Genomic DNA, 14,572 nt, shown 5'->3' with positions numbered 1-14,572 from the left:
CTGGCCAGCAGTGCTAACCACTGAGCCACCGTGCCGCCCCAATGTGCAGGTTAGGTGATTTGGCCATGCTAAATTGCTCCATAGTGTCCAGGGTTGTGCAGGCTAGGTGGATTAGTTATGGGAAAAGCAGGGTTACAGAAATGGGGTGTGTCCAGGTGGGATGCTCCTCAAAGGGTTGGTGTGGACTCAATGGGCTGAATGGCCTAGCTTCCATGTTGTGGGGAATCTATGATGAATTCTAGACTAAAAGCGGAGAAAGTGAGGTCTGCAGATGCTGGAGATCAAAGTTGAAACTTTATTGCTGGAACAGCACAGCAGGTCAGGCAGCATCCAGGGAACAGGAGATTCGACGTTTCGGGCACAGGCCCTTGATTCGACGTTTCGGGCACAGGCCCTTGATTCGACGTTTCGGGCACAGGCCCTTGCGGAGCGATCGCTCCGCAAGGGCCTGTGCCCGAAACGTCGAATCAAGGGCCTGTGCCCGAAACGTCGAATCAAGGGCCTGTGCCCGAAACGTCGAATCTCCTGTTCCCTGGATGCTGCCTGACCTGCTGTGCTGTTCCAGCAATAAAGTTTCAACTCTAGACTAAAAGCACCTAGTCCAACTCTTGAATAACTCCAGAACTGATATCCCATTCACTCTGCAAGACTGCACTCACTTCCCCACCTACCCACTCTACCAGTTACCTGCCCCTCTGCTAACACTCCCACCAGACTTTAAACTGACTGTATAGCAGTTGGTTTCTTGGAAAGGATGCTGGCCAGTTTAGCATAGCCTATTCACCTAACCTGCACATCTTTGGACTGTGGGAAGAAACCGGAGCACCTGGAGGGAACCCACACAGACACGGGGAGAATGTACAAACTCCACACAGACAGTTGCCCGAGGCTGGAATCAAACCTGGCGCTGTGAGACAGCAGTGCTAACCACTGAGCCACCATGCCATCCCAGCATTGTGATGGCAATTTCTGCTCTCCAGAAACCTTTGTCTTTGAGGTGAATTCTTTAACCACGGTTCTCTCAGTGGCTACAAAAACAGTACTTGAATAAGTTTTATTCTGCCATAGCAGGTGATAGAATTAGTTATCAATACAAGTCTGGAATGAAGAGTTCAATGATCATTATGAAGCTGTTGTCAATTGTTTTACAAACCCATCTGGAACACTAATGTCCTTGAGAGAAGGAAACTACCATCCTTACCCAGTCTGGCCTATATGTGACTCCAGACCCACCACAATGTGGTTGACCTTTAACCTCCCCTCTGGGCAATTAGGGATGGGCAATAAATGCTGACCTAGCGTGTGAATTAATGAAAAAAAGTCCTTTATGTGTCTGAGGAAGGGTAACTTGACCCAAAATGTTAACTCTGACTTCTCTCCACAGCCCGACTTGCTGAGCTTTTACAGCAATTTTTGTTTGAGCTTCCATGCGTTAAGCTTTGTGAGAGATGAGGTAAGCTGTCAAGGAAAGTGCATTCTTTATCATAGAACATAGAAGAATACAGCGCAGTACAGGCCCTTCGGCCCTCGATGTTGCGCCGATCCAAGCCCACCTAACCTACACTAGTCCACTATCCTCCATATGGCTATCCAATGCCCGCTTAAATGCCCATAATGAGGGAGAGTCCACCACTGCTACTGGCAGGGCATTGTTTCCATTTTTCTTCACAAGAAACGCCATTGAATCTGATGAGTCAATAAAAAGATTAAATGCCTGTTCAACTTATTTCCCGTCTAGAACCTTGGAATACATTTAGTGAAGAAAATCCTTTAATTGTCTGAAGAGAACTGGAATTGAATACCTCCCAATACCTTTTACTTTCTTATATCTTGTTTTATCTGTTGTAGACACAACGGAGTGATGCCCATCTCAATAGATTTGGAGAAGATTTATTTTGTTCAAAATTGAAATCTGTTTCACTTTGAGTCAAGTTGGTATTCTGGCTGGTGGATGTGGGCTTACATTAATGTGTAGTCTCTCCTACACAGGACACTTTTCAAATTATATCTCCATCTATTACTATTGCAGATTCAAAACTAAACCGAGCACCATGGGTGACTTTCATGTGAATATGAGAAGATGTGATGTGGAGGGGCTGGTGTTGGACTGGGGTGGGCAAGGTCAGAAGTCACACAACACTAGGTCATAGTTCAACAGGTTTATTTGAAATCAGATGCTATTGGAGTGTTGCTCGTTCATCGGTGTTCCTCTGAAAACGTGTGTTTTTGAATAAACCTGTTGGATTATAACCGGGCAAAATGTTGTGTGAATTCTGATTTATGAGAAGATGGGAAGATTTTCTTTGGTCACTCTATTTTAATCAACATTTTCTGGGTGCTACATTTATGTCCCTTTATTCTCCCTTCCAAAATGAACAACTTCATATTTTCTCACATTATACGTCCTTTGCCAACCTTATCCCCCTTACTTAACCAATCTCTGTCTATTTTGTTTTGTGGCCAGTGACAAGCAGTGCCCTTACCATCCTATTTATTTTTTTTTGTTATATATATAATATATATATTTTTTAACCCCCACACTGCCACCTAAGTGCGGTGGTGCTTATTTTTCCCCAGCACCCATGGTGTGTGCGTGCAGGTGTGAGACACAGTGAAAGACACAAAGTGCACGAATCTTTATTCAAATTCCACCGCCAGGAAGATAGGAAAACACCCGGGTGGCCAGCGACAAACACCGCCCCCCACATCAAAGGGCAGCGCGTGCGACCAAAACAGTGAAGGGGAGGGCAGGGACCAAATCAAAACAGAGCCGGAGGGAGAAATAACGCACCCCACCCCCCGCGGCGCTCCCCCCCCCCCTGCCGAACAACCCCAGGGCGCCAGCGGACCAATCTCTGTCTAAACTGTTTGTGTCTCTCTCACAACTTGCCTTTCCACCTATTTTGTATGCAAAATTGGCTACAGCACATTGGCTTCCTTGCTCCACGGCATTAAAATGTCATGTCAACGATCGTGGTCCCTCTGTCTTGTTCTTGTAGCCACAGGTGGTGGTTAGTCCAGTTCGGTTTCTGGTCAATGGTAACCCCAGGATGTTGATCACAGACCTGTAAAATCAATTTCCTCTTGCCTTTGCAATCAACGGTGTCTTAAACCTAACAGAGGCCAGTGCTTGGGGCTCTTGAATGGACTACCTACTCAGAATGTGTCTACATAAGTTTTTTGCAACTGTAGGTGAACGTATGCTTGCTTCTCTTTTGCGTTGGCATGTCAATAAGCAATGATGTACTCCACTGTCAACCTGAGAGTTAAACGTTAACTATGTAGGAGGACAGAGTGCAGTGTATTGTCGTGTCCAGGCAGACTGTATTTGCCTGTACCACAAGCCCAATTGAGAAGAATGCTGAGCAAACCAGTGTGCATTAATGATTTCGAGCAACATGCAAAGGAGATTCTTCCGAAAGCAGTATATGATTATTACCGTTCAGGAGCAGATGAACAACAGACATTAAGGGACAACGTGGCTGCTTTCTCAAGGTATTTTTTAGAAGTTCTTGATCATCTTGATTGATTTTGTCAATGTTAGCGTTTCGAAATTCTGTTAAACCTAAGGCAATTTTCTTAAAAAAACTAAACATCAGGAAAGATTGAATGGATAAAACAATTTGCATTTTGAGTCTGTCTGTTTGGGCATGTAAACGTATACATTGATTTGTAGCCTCTCTTGATATTTTATGGGTTGGTTAGAAATCACAGTTTTTACACAGCAGTGGGTGCTCCGTGCTAATTATTGACATTGTTCTGAACTTCAACTTTGGTACTACCTGTTTCATGTTTGAAGCCTTGGTAAGATACTGGCTGGAATAATTTCATGTGCAGACATTAAAATGGTTTGGTTGCAATTGCCCCCAATTTGTGCATTGCTGACCACTTTGTCCAATAGTTTAGCTGGAATTACAAGTCAGGTACTGAAGGGTCTTAACTCCGTTTGGTGGCTGACTTTGGCCCTTTTCAAGCATCCAGCAACGGGAGACAAATGAACATTTAGCTAAGGACAATAAAAGTAAATTTAGTTGATCCTGCAATTGTGAATAAAATACAAGCACCGTGAGAAAGGAAGAGTAAATTAAAACTCTGAAATGCTGACACAACTGGAGCCCAACGGCTGCTCCTCTCAGGATTCCGCCCTCAATCCAGCTTTTCCAAAATATTGTTAAAGCAATTTTGCTTCCTGCTCCTTTGCTCATGCTACCTCAAACTTCAAACAAATATTGTTTCATTGGCGTTGCTCCTGGGAGTGTTGATGGCTGGAACATCATTCCCACAATATTGCTCGGTACTACTGCTTGAGCTCTTGACCTTGTCTCAGATGGTTGTCTTTCTGCCCTCATGCTTTCTTGCCAGCGATCCCCTCCCCCAACTGCTTGAACGTTCTCCCCTCGGACTTTATTAAGTTGTCGACAGCCTTTGGAACCGATCTGGTCCAGTTCGGTGTTGCCTCCAGTTCAGAGAGTTGCAGGTCGAGAACCATTCCAGAGACTTTGGGCCGACCAGGAACGGGCAGCCCGGTGCAGTGCAGAGGGAGTGCTGCACTGTCACTGGTGCTGCCCCTGCCTCCCTGCCCACTCAGGGGAAGACTCCCAGTCGATTATTTCAAAGAGCAGAGAAGGTTTCCTCAGTCAATATCTATCCCTTGACCAGTGTCGTAAAGGTGGTTCATTGGGTCATCATTACGCTGTGTTTGGAGGGGCTTGCTATGATGAAAGTGGTGTGTTTTCTATAAAAGGTGTAATACTCTCATCCAGCAACTTCTGTGGTCCAGCCCCCACCTGGTTTTCTAGAAAATCTAAAGTGCTCTGTACCCTTCTCCCTGAAAGGGAATTTCGTGCTGTGCTGGTGTGAATCTTTCAAACAACTCACAGAGTGGCACGAAGATGATAACACTGACAGTGGAGCTGGCATTGTATTGACATGTAGAAGGATCATTTAACCAACACAGAGATTGCTGGAGAAACTCAGCAGGTCTGGCAGCATCTGTGGAGGGAGAAACAGATTAACGTTTCAAGTCCAGTAAGACACTTCTCCAGAACTTATAAATAGAACATAGAACATAGAACATAGAACATAGAAGAATACAGCGCAGTACAGGCCCTTGGGCCCTCGATGTTGCGCCGATCCAAGCCCACCTAAACTACACTAACCCACTATCCTCCATATACCTATCCAATGCCCTCTTAAATGCCCATAAAGAGGGAGAGTCCACCACTGTTACTGGCAGGGCATTCCATGAACTAACGACTCGCTGAGTGAAGAACCTACCCCTAACATCAGTCCTATATCTACCCCCCCTTAATTTAAAGCTATGCCCCCTTGTAATACCCGACTCAATACGCGGGAAAAGGTTCATACTGTCGACCCTATCTAACCCCCTAATCATCTTGTACACCTCAATCAAGTCACCCCTAAACCTTCTTTTCTCTAGTGAAAACAGCCCCAAGTGCCTCAGTCTTTCCTCATACGATTTTCCTTCCATACCAGGCAACATCCTGGTAAACCTCCTCTGCACCCGTTCCAATGCCTCCACATCCTTCCTATAGTATGGCGACCAAAACTGCACACAATATTCCAGATGCGGCCGTACCAGAGTCTTATACAACTGCATCATGACCTCAGGACTCCGGAACTCAATTCCTCTACCAATAAAAGCCAGTACGCCATATGCCTTCCTCACCGCACTATTTACCTGGGTGGCAACTTTCAGAGATCTGTGTACATGGACACCAAGATCCCTCTGCTCATCCACACTACCAAGTATCCGACCATTAGCCCAGTACCCCATCTTTTTGTTATTCTTCCCAAAGTGAATCACCTCGCACTTAGCTACATTGAATTCCATCTGCCACCTTTCTGCCCAGCTCTGCAGCTTCTCTATATCCTGCTGTAACCTGCCACATGCTTCCTCACTGTCAACAACTCCTCCGACTTTCGTGTCATCCGCAAACTTGCTCACCCAACCTTCTAACCCCTCTTCCAGGTCATTTATAAAAATGACAAACAGCAATGGTCCCAAAACAGATCCTTGCGGAACACCGCTAGTGACGGCACTCCATGAAGAAACTTTGCCATCAACTACTACCCTCTGTCTTCTTCCATCCAGCCAATTCCTAATCCAAACCTCCAACTCACCCTCAATGCCATATCTCCGTATTTTCTGCAGTAGCCTACCATGGGGAACCTTATCAAACGCCTTACTAAAATCCATATATACCACATCTACCGCTTTCCCCTCATCAACCTCCTTCGTCACCTTTTCAAAGAATTCAATAAGGTTTGTGAGGCACGACTTGCCCTTCACAAAACCATGCTGACTATCCTTGATCACATTATTCCTATCCAGATGTGCATAAATCCTATCCCTTACAATTCTCTCTAAGACTTTGCCCACAACAGAAGTGAGACTCACCGGCCTATAGTTACTAGGGCTATCCCTACTCCCCTTTTTGAACAAGGGAACCACATTTGCTATCCTCCAGTCTTCTGGGACTACTCCTGTAGACAAAGAGGACATAAAAATCAAGGCCAATGGCTCTGCAATCTCCTCCCTTGCTTCCCAGAGAATCCTAGGATAAATGCCATCAGGCCCAGGGGACTTATCTATTTTCACCTTTTCCAGGATTTCCAACACCTCTTCTCTACATACCTCAAAGCCATCCATTCTACTTATTTGTGCCTCAGTATTCTCATCGACAACAATGCCCTGTTCCTGAGTGAATACTGAAGAAAAGTATTCATTCAGTGTCTCCCCAATCTCTTCCGCCTCCACACGCAACTTCCCCCTACTATCCTTGACTGGACCTATTCCTACCCTAGTCATTCTTTTATTCCTAACATACCTATAGAAAGCCTTAGGGTTTTCCCTAATCCTATCTACTAAGGACCTTTCATGTCCCCTCCTTGCTGCTTTTAGCTCTCTCTTCAGGTCCTTCCTGGCTACCCTATAACTCTCAATCGCCCCAATTGAACCTTCACGTCTCATCTTGAGATAGGCCGCCCTCTTCCATTTAACAAGGGATTCCAATTCCTTATTAAACCACGGCTCCCTCGCACGACCCTTTCCTACCTGCCTGACAGGTACATAATTATCAAGGACACTCAATAGTTGCCCCTTGAACAAGTTCCACATATCATTTACACTCTTGCCTTGGAGTCTACTTTTCCAAGCCACACATCCTAAGTCATGCCTCACCGCATCATAATTTCCCTTACCCCAGCTATAATTCTTGCCCTGTAGTACACACTTATCCCTCTCCATCACGAGTGTAAAAATCACCGAATTATGGTCACTATCCCCAAAGTGCTCACCTACCTCTAATTCTAACACCTGGCCTGGTTCGTTACCCAGAACCAAATCCAGTATGGCCTCACCTCTTGTTGGCCTGTCTACATATTGTGTCAGGAAACTCTCCTGCACACATTGAACAAACACTGACCCATCTAACGAACTTGAGCTATAGCTTTCCCAATCAATATCAGGAAAGTTAAAGTCCCCCATAACAACCACCCTATTACTGTCACTCATCTCCTGAATCACCTTCCCAATCCTTTCTTCAATGATTCTAGGACTATTCGGAGGCCTGTAAAAGACTCCTAACAGGGTGACCTCACCTTTCCTATTCCTAACCTCAGCCCAAACTACCTCAGATGGCAAGTCCTCATCCATCGTCCTTTCCACCGCTGTAATACTATCTTTGACAAGCAATGCCACACCTCCCCCTCTTTTACCCCCACCTCTAAACCTACTAAAACATTTAAATCCCGGAACCTGCAACAGCCAATCCTGTCCCTGTTCTAGCCATGTCTCCGTAATAGCCACAACATCGAAGTCCCAGGTACCAACCAACGCTGCAAGTTCACCTACCTTATTTCGTATACTTCTTGCATTGAAGTATACACACTTCAAGCCACTTCCCTGTTTACAGGCACCCTCCTTGGAAATTGATGCCATGTTCCTCACCTCCCTACACTCCAGGCCCTGCACCCTGAAGCTACAATCTGGGTTCCCATGCCCCTGCCGAGTTAGTTTAAACCCCCCCCAAAGAGAAATCCACAGATTTCTCCAGTGACCCTTCCTCAGTTCTGATTTCTCTCCACAGATTAGATTAGATTAGATTACATTACAGTGTGGAAACAGGCCCTTCAGCCCAACAAGTCCACACCGACCCGCCGAAGCGAAACCCACCCACACCCCTACATTTACCCCTTACCTAACACTACGGGCAATTTGTATGGCCAAATGCAGAAACATAGGAAATACAAGCAGGAATTCTGCCTATTGAGCTTGCTCCACCTTTCAGAATGATCACAGCTGATCATTGAACTTGGTTCCCATGTTCTCTCCACAGCCTTTGATCCCTTTAGCCCTTTAGCCCACGGTGGCAGTGGTTAGCACTGCTGCCTCACAGCGCCGGAGATCCGAGTTCATTTCCCGCCTCAGGCGACTGACTGTGTGGAGTTTGCACGTTCTCCCCGTGTCTGCGTGGGTTTCCTCCGGGTGCTCCGGTTTCCTCCCACAGTCCAAAGATGTGCAGGTCAGGTGAATTGGCCATGCTAAATTGCCCGTAGTGTTAAGTAAGGGGTAAATGTAGGGGTATGGGTGGGTTGCGCTTCGGCGGGGTGTTGTGGACTTGTTGGGCCGAAGGGCCTGTTTCCACACTGTAATGTAATGTAATGTAAATGTAATGTAAGAACTGTGTCTAACTCCAGACAGAGCGCTGTGAAGTGACTATCTGAAGGATGTGGTGCTGTTCCTTCAGTTTGCATTGATGTTTGATCAGAGGTACATAGGAGCAGGGCAAGGACAGAATTCTGTATCATGAACAAAATGAGCAAAATTCTGTGGACAATGGAAATCCAAAATAAAGACGGAAAGTGTCAGAGAAACTCAGCAGGTGTATCTAGAGAGAAACAGAGTCAATGTTTCGAATCCGGTAGTGACTCCGATAGTGCCCATAGTGTTCAGGGATATGTAGGTTAAGTCCATTAGTCAGTGGTAAATGTAAGGGTATGGGTCTGGGTGAGTTACTCTTTGAAGGGTTGGTGTGGATTGGTTGTGCCAAATGCCCTGTTTCCACACTGTAGGGAATCTAATCTAATTTTAACAATGGCCCATACTCTAGGGCCACTAAAACCAAGGTCTCCAACTATATATGTTCCTAGTGGGTGCTATTGGTCAGGACGAGAGGGTTTTGAGAATTGACTCAGTGATTGATTTCCCTTGTAACCAAAGGCTGTTGCCTGCTCTTCTAAAACTATCAGAGTCCCATAAAAGCAACCAACTACATTTCTTAATGAGGAGAGATTCCATTGCATCATGATGATGCTGTCACTTTCAGAGGTTATTTTGTCCTGTTTTCTTTTGTGAAGAAAGGTTGTAAGGCAGAGGTGCTGAGCTGACTAATGAAGACTTGCGTAAACAGTTTGGGAGGCCTTAGGTTTTTTATAACAGCTCTAGTGGGTGTATCTGGCTCCCACAGTGATCCAAATTTCTAGGTTTTGGTTTCTTCAGTAGCATCAGAAGCTACTGGGGTCTCAACAGAGTTCAAAGCTTCAGTGTCTGTCTCCTGGCTGTTATTGTCTCTGAATTTTCTCTTGATTTCTTTTCCTCCTGGGTTGGAGAACTGCATGTGAGAATCTGTGGCTGAATTTTCCTTTTCGCTTTTGCTAAGGGTTGTGTGTATGGGATGTTACTGTATTGGAACAGTTAATTAGTAATAGTTACTGAATCTATTATTCTGTTAAGTTTTCCAATAGAGTTAAGTTATGCTAAATTCCTCTTTCTTTGGTTGTATTTTAATTACAGGGTTTAAATAAACTGTGTTTTGCTTAACGTTGAGTAGTTTGATGAGTCGCTTCTGGAACACCCACTTCACATCTACCTTTAAAAATAAAGAAAAGTTAGGGTCTAGGCTATCTTCTTAAAATGTTTTGCAGGTGTCTGGCCTGATCCATAACACCATGTATCCGAGAGTTACCAATGATCACTGCCATAGTGTGGCACAGCTCATCTCTCATCCTTCACCAACCAGCCACTCTATCACTTGATAAGGAATGATTGAGTGAATTTGGAGAATTTGGAGGTGCCGGTATTGGACTAGGGTGGATCAAATTAAAAATCTCATTCTTCAGGTGGTTGTGGAGATGACTTATCATAAGACACAGAATTTATAGCAACAGGATTGCTGTGCTATGGAATGCAGTGTTAAACAACTTTAGCTGAAGTCTTTTATCTTTCAGAATGATCATGTTAGTTTTGGTTCCTTCAGAAGTAAATCCCAGCACTATTTTAAAATTACATTTTCAAGGTAGATTTAACGATAGGTGCCATCTCAGCTCAGATAATGCTCAGATTGAAGGTGTGAGGTTAAAGTCTGTCTGTGTCAGATTGTTAGGTCAGACTGATTCTATTTCTATAGTGGGATTTACGGAATCTTACAGGGATTTATGCAGTTTTTGAGCAAAATAAAATACAATTCTGCAAGTACACATTCACCCCACAAACTTTTCCATGTGTGTGTGCAGGGGTGACTGAGTGAGTGTGTGCAGGGGTGACTGAGTGAATGTGTGGGTGTGAGTGTGTGTGTGTGTAATGGGGTATAAGTCTATGAGATGGTATGGGTGTGAATGTGGGAGGTGTATGTGTGAGTGTATGCGAGAGAGCTTGTTTTTGAGAGCAGATCTGTGTGTGTGTGACTGTGTAGTGCAGTGAGGTCATCTGTAGTGTGACGTGAACCTAAGGTCCTGGTTGAGGCCATCCCCATGGGTATTGAACTTTGCTATCAGCCTCTGCTAAGCCACTTTGTGTTGTCGTCTAAACCTAAATCTGCCTTGGAGGATGGTCACCCGAAGGTCTGACGTTGAATGCCCTGGACCACTGAATTGTGCCCCGACTGGGAAGGAACACTCCTGCCTGGTGATTGTTGTGTGGTGTCCATTCATCCATTGTCGTAGCCTCTGCTCAGTCTCACCAATATACCATGTCTGAGGGCATCCCTGCCTGCAGTGTATGAGATAGACAATGTTGGCTGAGTCACATGAGTACCTGCCATGTACATGGTGGGTGGTGTCCCCATGTGTAATGGTGGTATCCGTGTTGACATTCTGAAACGTCTTGCATCGTCTGCTGTGACAGTGTCGTGATCAATGTTGTCCTGTAGACTGGGCAGTTTGCTGCAAACAATGGTCTGTTTGAGATTTGGTGGTGATTTAAAGGCAAGAAGTGGAGGTGTGGGTAGTAAGTATTGTTTAACCTCTCTAATCAATGGTCATTGACACTTTTCTGTTTCCCCAGCAGCCCTCTGCATAATCACTGGGATAATGACCAGGCATGCGACTAGTCTCTTAAAACAATGCTCTGGGTGCCTGACTCGGTTAGGGTGATCGCTTTGGTATAGCCTACAGAGTCTGAACTGTTACGGTAGCATTGATGTATGAATTGGAATAGTGCTATCTGAAGAGGATTGCACATGGAGGAGATGGAGCAGCAGGTGGTGGGACTGCCCTCTCTGATGACGGACTACATGTTTAAGTTGGGGGCTAGCAAGAACTGTTCAGTACTTTTGACGAGGCTATTGACCTGAAATGTTACACAATCCCCCTCCTAGATAAACACTGCTTGTTCCAGCCTGCACTACTCCCTTGTGAAGAACAATGAAGACATCGATCTAACAGCATATGACAGCCTAACAATGTGGGTTTATAGACCAAAATGGAGTCTCCCTTCTGACCCAGACAAAACGCCACACTTGAAGGAACTGTTACTTAATGTCAAAATTAATAGTTCTCTTGAACTCATTGCTCAACCAAATATCAAACTATATTGCCAGCCTTCAGTGTTTTTAATAGTCCCACTGCAACAATGAGATAGTTCCTCAAAGGCATCACCATAGAAATGCCCACAGAAGGAGGCTATTTGGCCCTTTGTATCCGTGCTGCCTGAAAAGATGCTATCCAAGTCATGTTCCCCCCTGCTCTTGGACCATAGACGAGTTGGACTGAAGGGTCTGTTTCCATGCTGTATGTCTCTGTGACTCTATGCCTCTCAGATATCCTAAAATGATCTAGTCCCATTTGCCAGCACTTGGCCCATATCCCTCTCAACCCTTCCTATACAGGTAACTATCCAGATGCCCTTTAAATGTTGCAGTTGTACCAGCCTCCACCACTTCCTCTAGCAGCACATTCCATACACGTACCACCCTCTGAGTGAAAATGTTGCCCCTTCAGTCCCTTTTAAATCTTTCCCTTCTCACCCATGTGCTCTAGTTCTGGACTTCATTAACCATGGGAAAAGACTTTGTTTATTTATGCTATCCATACACCTCAAGATTTTATAAACATCTATAAGGTCACCCCTCAGCCTCCAACACTCCAGGGAAAACAGTCCCAGCCTATTCAGCTTCTCCCTGTAGCTCAAATCGTCCAACCCTGGCAACATCCTTGTAAATCTTTTCTGAATCCTTTCAAGTTTCACAACATCCTTCCGATTGGAAGGAGACCAGAATTACACACAATATTCCAAAAGTGGCCTTACCAATGACCTGTACAACTCCTAAACGCCTTCTTCACTATCCTATCTACCTGCAACTCCACTTTCAAGGAGCTATGAAACTGCACTCCAAGGTCTCTTTGTTCAGCAACACCCCCCAGGACCTTACCATTAAGTGTATAAATCCTGCCCTGATTTGCCTTCCCAAAATGTAGCATCAGACCTGAGACTTGGCATATTTAATGATATCCATCTATCCTTGAGGCAGTTATTATCAGGGATACTTGCAGCTCCCTTTGCTTCCATACACTTCACCAATAGGGGATGTAACACAGTCCAAAAAAAAGTAAAATTAAATAGGCTTCCCTTGCCTGCTCATTGACCCAAACAAATGGACCCATCTCCACTTGGATAGGAGATCTGAAGCTATCGTTTGTAACCACGGCTCTTTGGACTGAAACTATTTTCTCTTCAATTCAAATATTGTAATGTTATTTTTATTAAGGAATTGTAAACAGGATGTGCTGAGAGATGGTCTAGCAACAATCATCAAATAAAATCTTCATGCAAGTAATCATTCTCTCCAATGCAGCTGTTGCTTTATTAGACCATAAAACATAGGAGCAGAAATTAGGCCATTCGGCCCATCGAATCGGCTCCACCACTCAATCATGGCTGACATCTTTCTCAACCCTATTCTCCTGTTTTCTCACCATAACCTTTGATCCCCTGGGCAAATCAAGAACCTATCTGTCTCTATTTTAAATATTGGTTGACTGCAGGGTTTTAAGGCAATTGGCTGCAAAACTCTCAGGTGGACAGCATGTTGGTTGTGCAGAATGTGCCTTCACCTGTATTTTTCCTTTAATAGAGCAAACCCTCTCCTGGTGCAGGTGAGCAGGCTGACTTGGGAAGCCTAACTCAGTCTTAACAATTGGTTTCGGAAGCAGAAACAATCCATTTTGAGACGTCTGGTGGGTCGGGTTCCAACCATCTGTCATTCACTTCCAGAGGAGGAACACATTCTGGTGAACACGTCACATTCACATCTCCACAGCTGGTCAAGGAGAAAACACCCCAGGTCGCTGGCATTCTGATGTTGAGGTGCCCAGGGTTGGACTGGGGTGGACAATGTCAGAAGTCACACGACACCGGGTTATACAGAGTACTGGGCTAATGGTAACATTCTTGGTAGTGTGGATGAGCAGAGAGATTTTGGCATCCGTGTACAAGGATCCCTGAAAGTTGCCACCATGGTTGATAGGGTTGTTAAGAAGGTATAAGTTGTGTTAGCTTTTATTGATGCAAGGGTTGAGCTTCAGAGCCATGAGATCATGCTACAGCTGTACAAAACTCTGGTGCGGCCGCACTTGCAGTATTGTGTATAGCTCTGGTCGCCGCGTTATAGGAAGGATGTGGAAGCGTTGGAAAGGGTGCAGAGGAGATTTACCAGGATGTTGCCTGGAATGGAGGGAAGGTCTTATGAGGGATTTGAGGCTGTTTTCATTAGAGGGAAGGAGGTTAAGAAGTGACTTAATAGAGACATACAAGATGATTAGAGGATTAGATAGGGTGGACAGTGAGGACCTTTTTTCCTCAGATGGTGAAGGCTAACATGAGGGCACATAGTTTTATATTGAGGGGTGATAGATATAGGACAGATTTCAGAGGGATGTTCTTTACTCAGAGAGTAATAAGGGTGTGGAACGCCCTGCCTGCAACAGTAGTATCCTCGCCAAACTTAAGGGCATTTAAATGGTCATTGGATAGAATATGGATGAAAATGGAATAGCGCAGGTTAGATGGGCTTCAGATTGATTTCACATGGCGGTGCAACATCAAGAGCCAAAGGGCCTATACTGAGCTGTGATGTTCTACGTTCTGTAGTCCAACAGGTTTATTTGAAATCACAAGCTTACGGAGCACTTCCCCTTTGTCAGGTAAAAAGAAGAAAAGCATGTAGAATTTATAGGCAGAGAGACCAGAAGATCATACAACTGGTGTGAGTGGAGTGTCGACAGGCCGAATAATAGGTCTCCGCGGGTGATCAAGAGTGTCAGACTGTGTGAG

The 14,572-nt window shown here is 45.0% G+C and overlaps 1 protein-coding gene across 1 annotated transcript in view; it reads left to right on the top strand.

The window, feature by feature from the left end:
• Window positions 1–2,871: 2,871 nt before the first annotated feature.
• hao1 (hydroxyacid oxidase (glycolate oxidase) 1) overlaps window positions 2,872–14,572 on the top strand; it is a 47,013-nt gene continuing 35,312 nt past the window's right edge. The window contains exon 1 of the mRNA XM_087991647.1: window positions 2,872–3,495. Coding sequence (XP_087847773.1) covers window positions 3,359–3,495 — 137 coding nt within the window. The 5' untranslated portion in view covers window positions 2,872–3,358. The remainder of the gene's footprint in view (window positions 3,496–14,572) is intronic.

Source organism: Chiloscyllium plagiosum, unplaced genomic scaffold (assembly GCF_037043375.1).
Source record: "Chiloscyllium plagiosum isolate Xiang-an unplaced genomic scaffold, Cpla_swu_hap1 HiC_scaffold_10, whole genome shotgun sequence".
Taxonomy (NCBI): Eukaryota; Metazoa; Chordata; class Chondrichthyes; order Orectolobiformes; family Hemiscylliidae; genus Chiloscyllium; species Chiloscyllium plagiosum.
The sequence above is the reverse complement of the archived record's forward strand: the minus strand, read 5'-3'. Positions and strand labels throughout refer to the sequence as shown.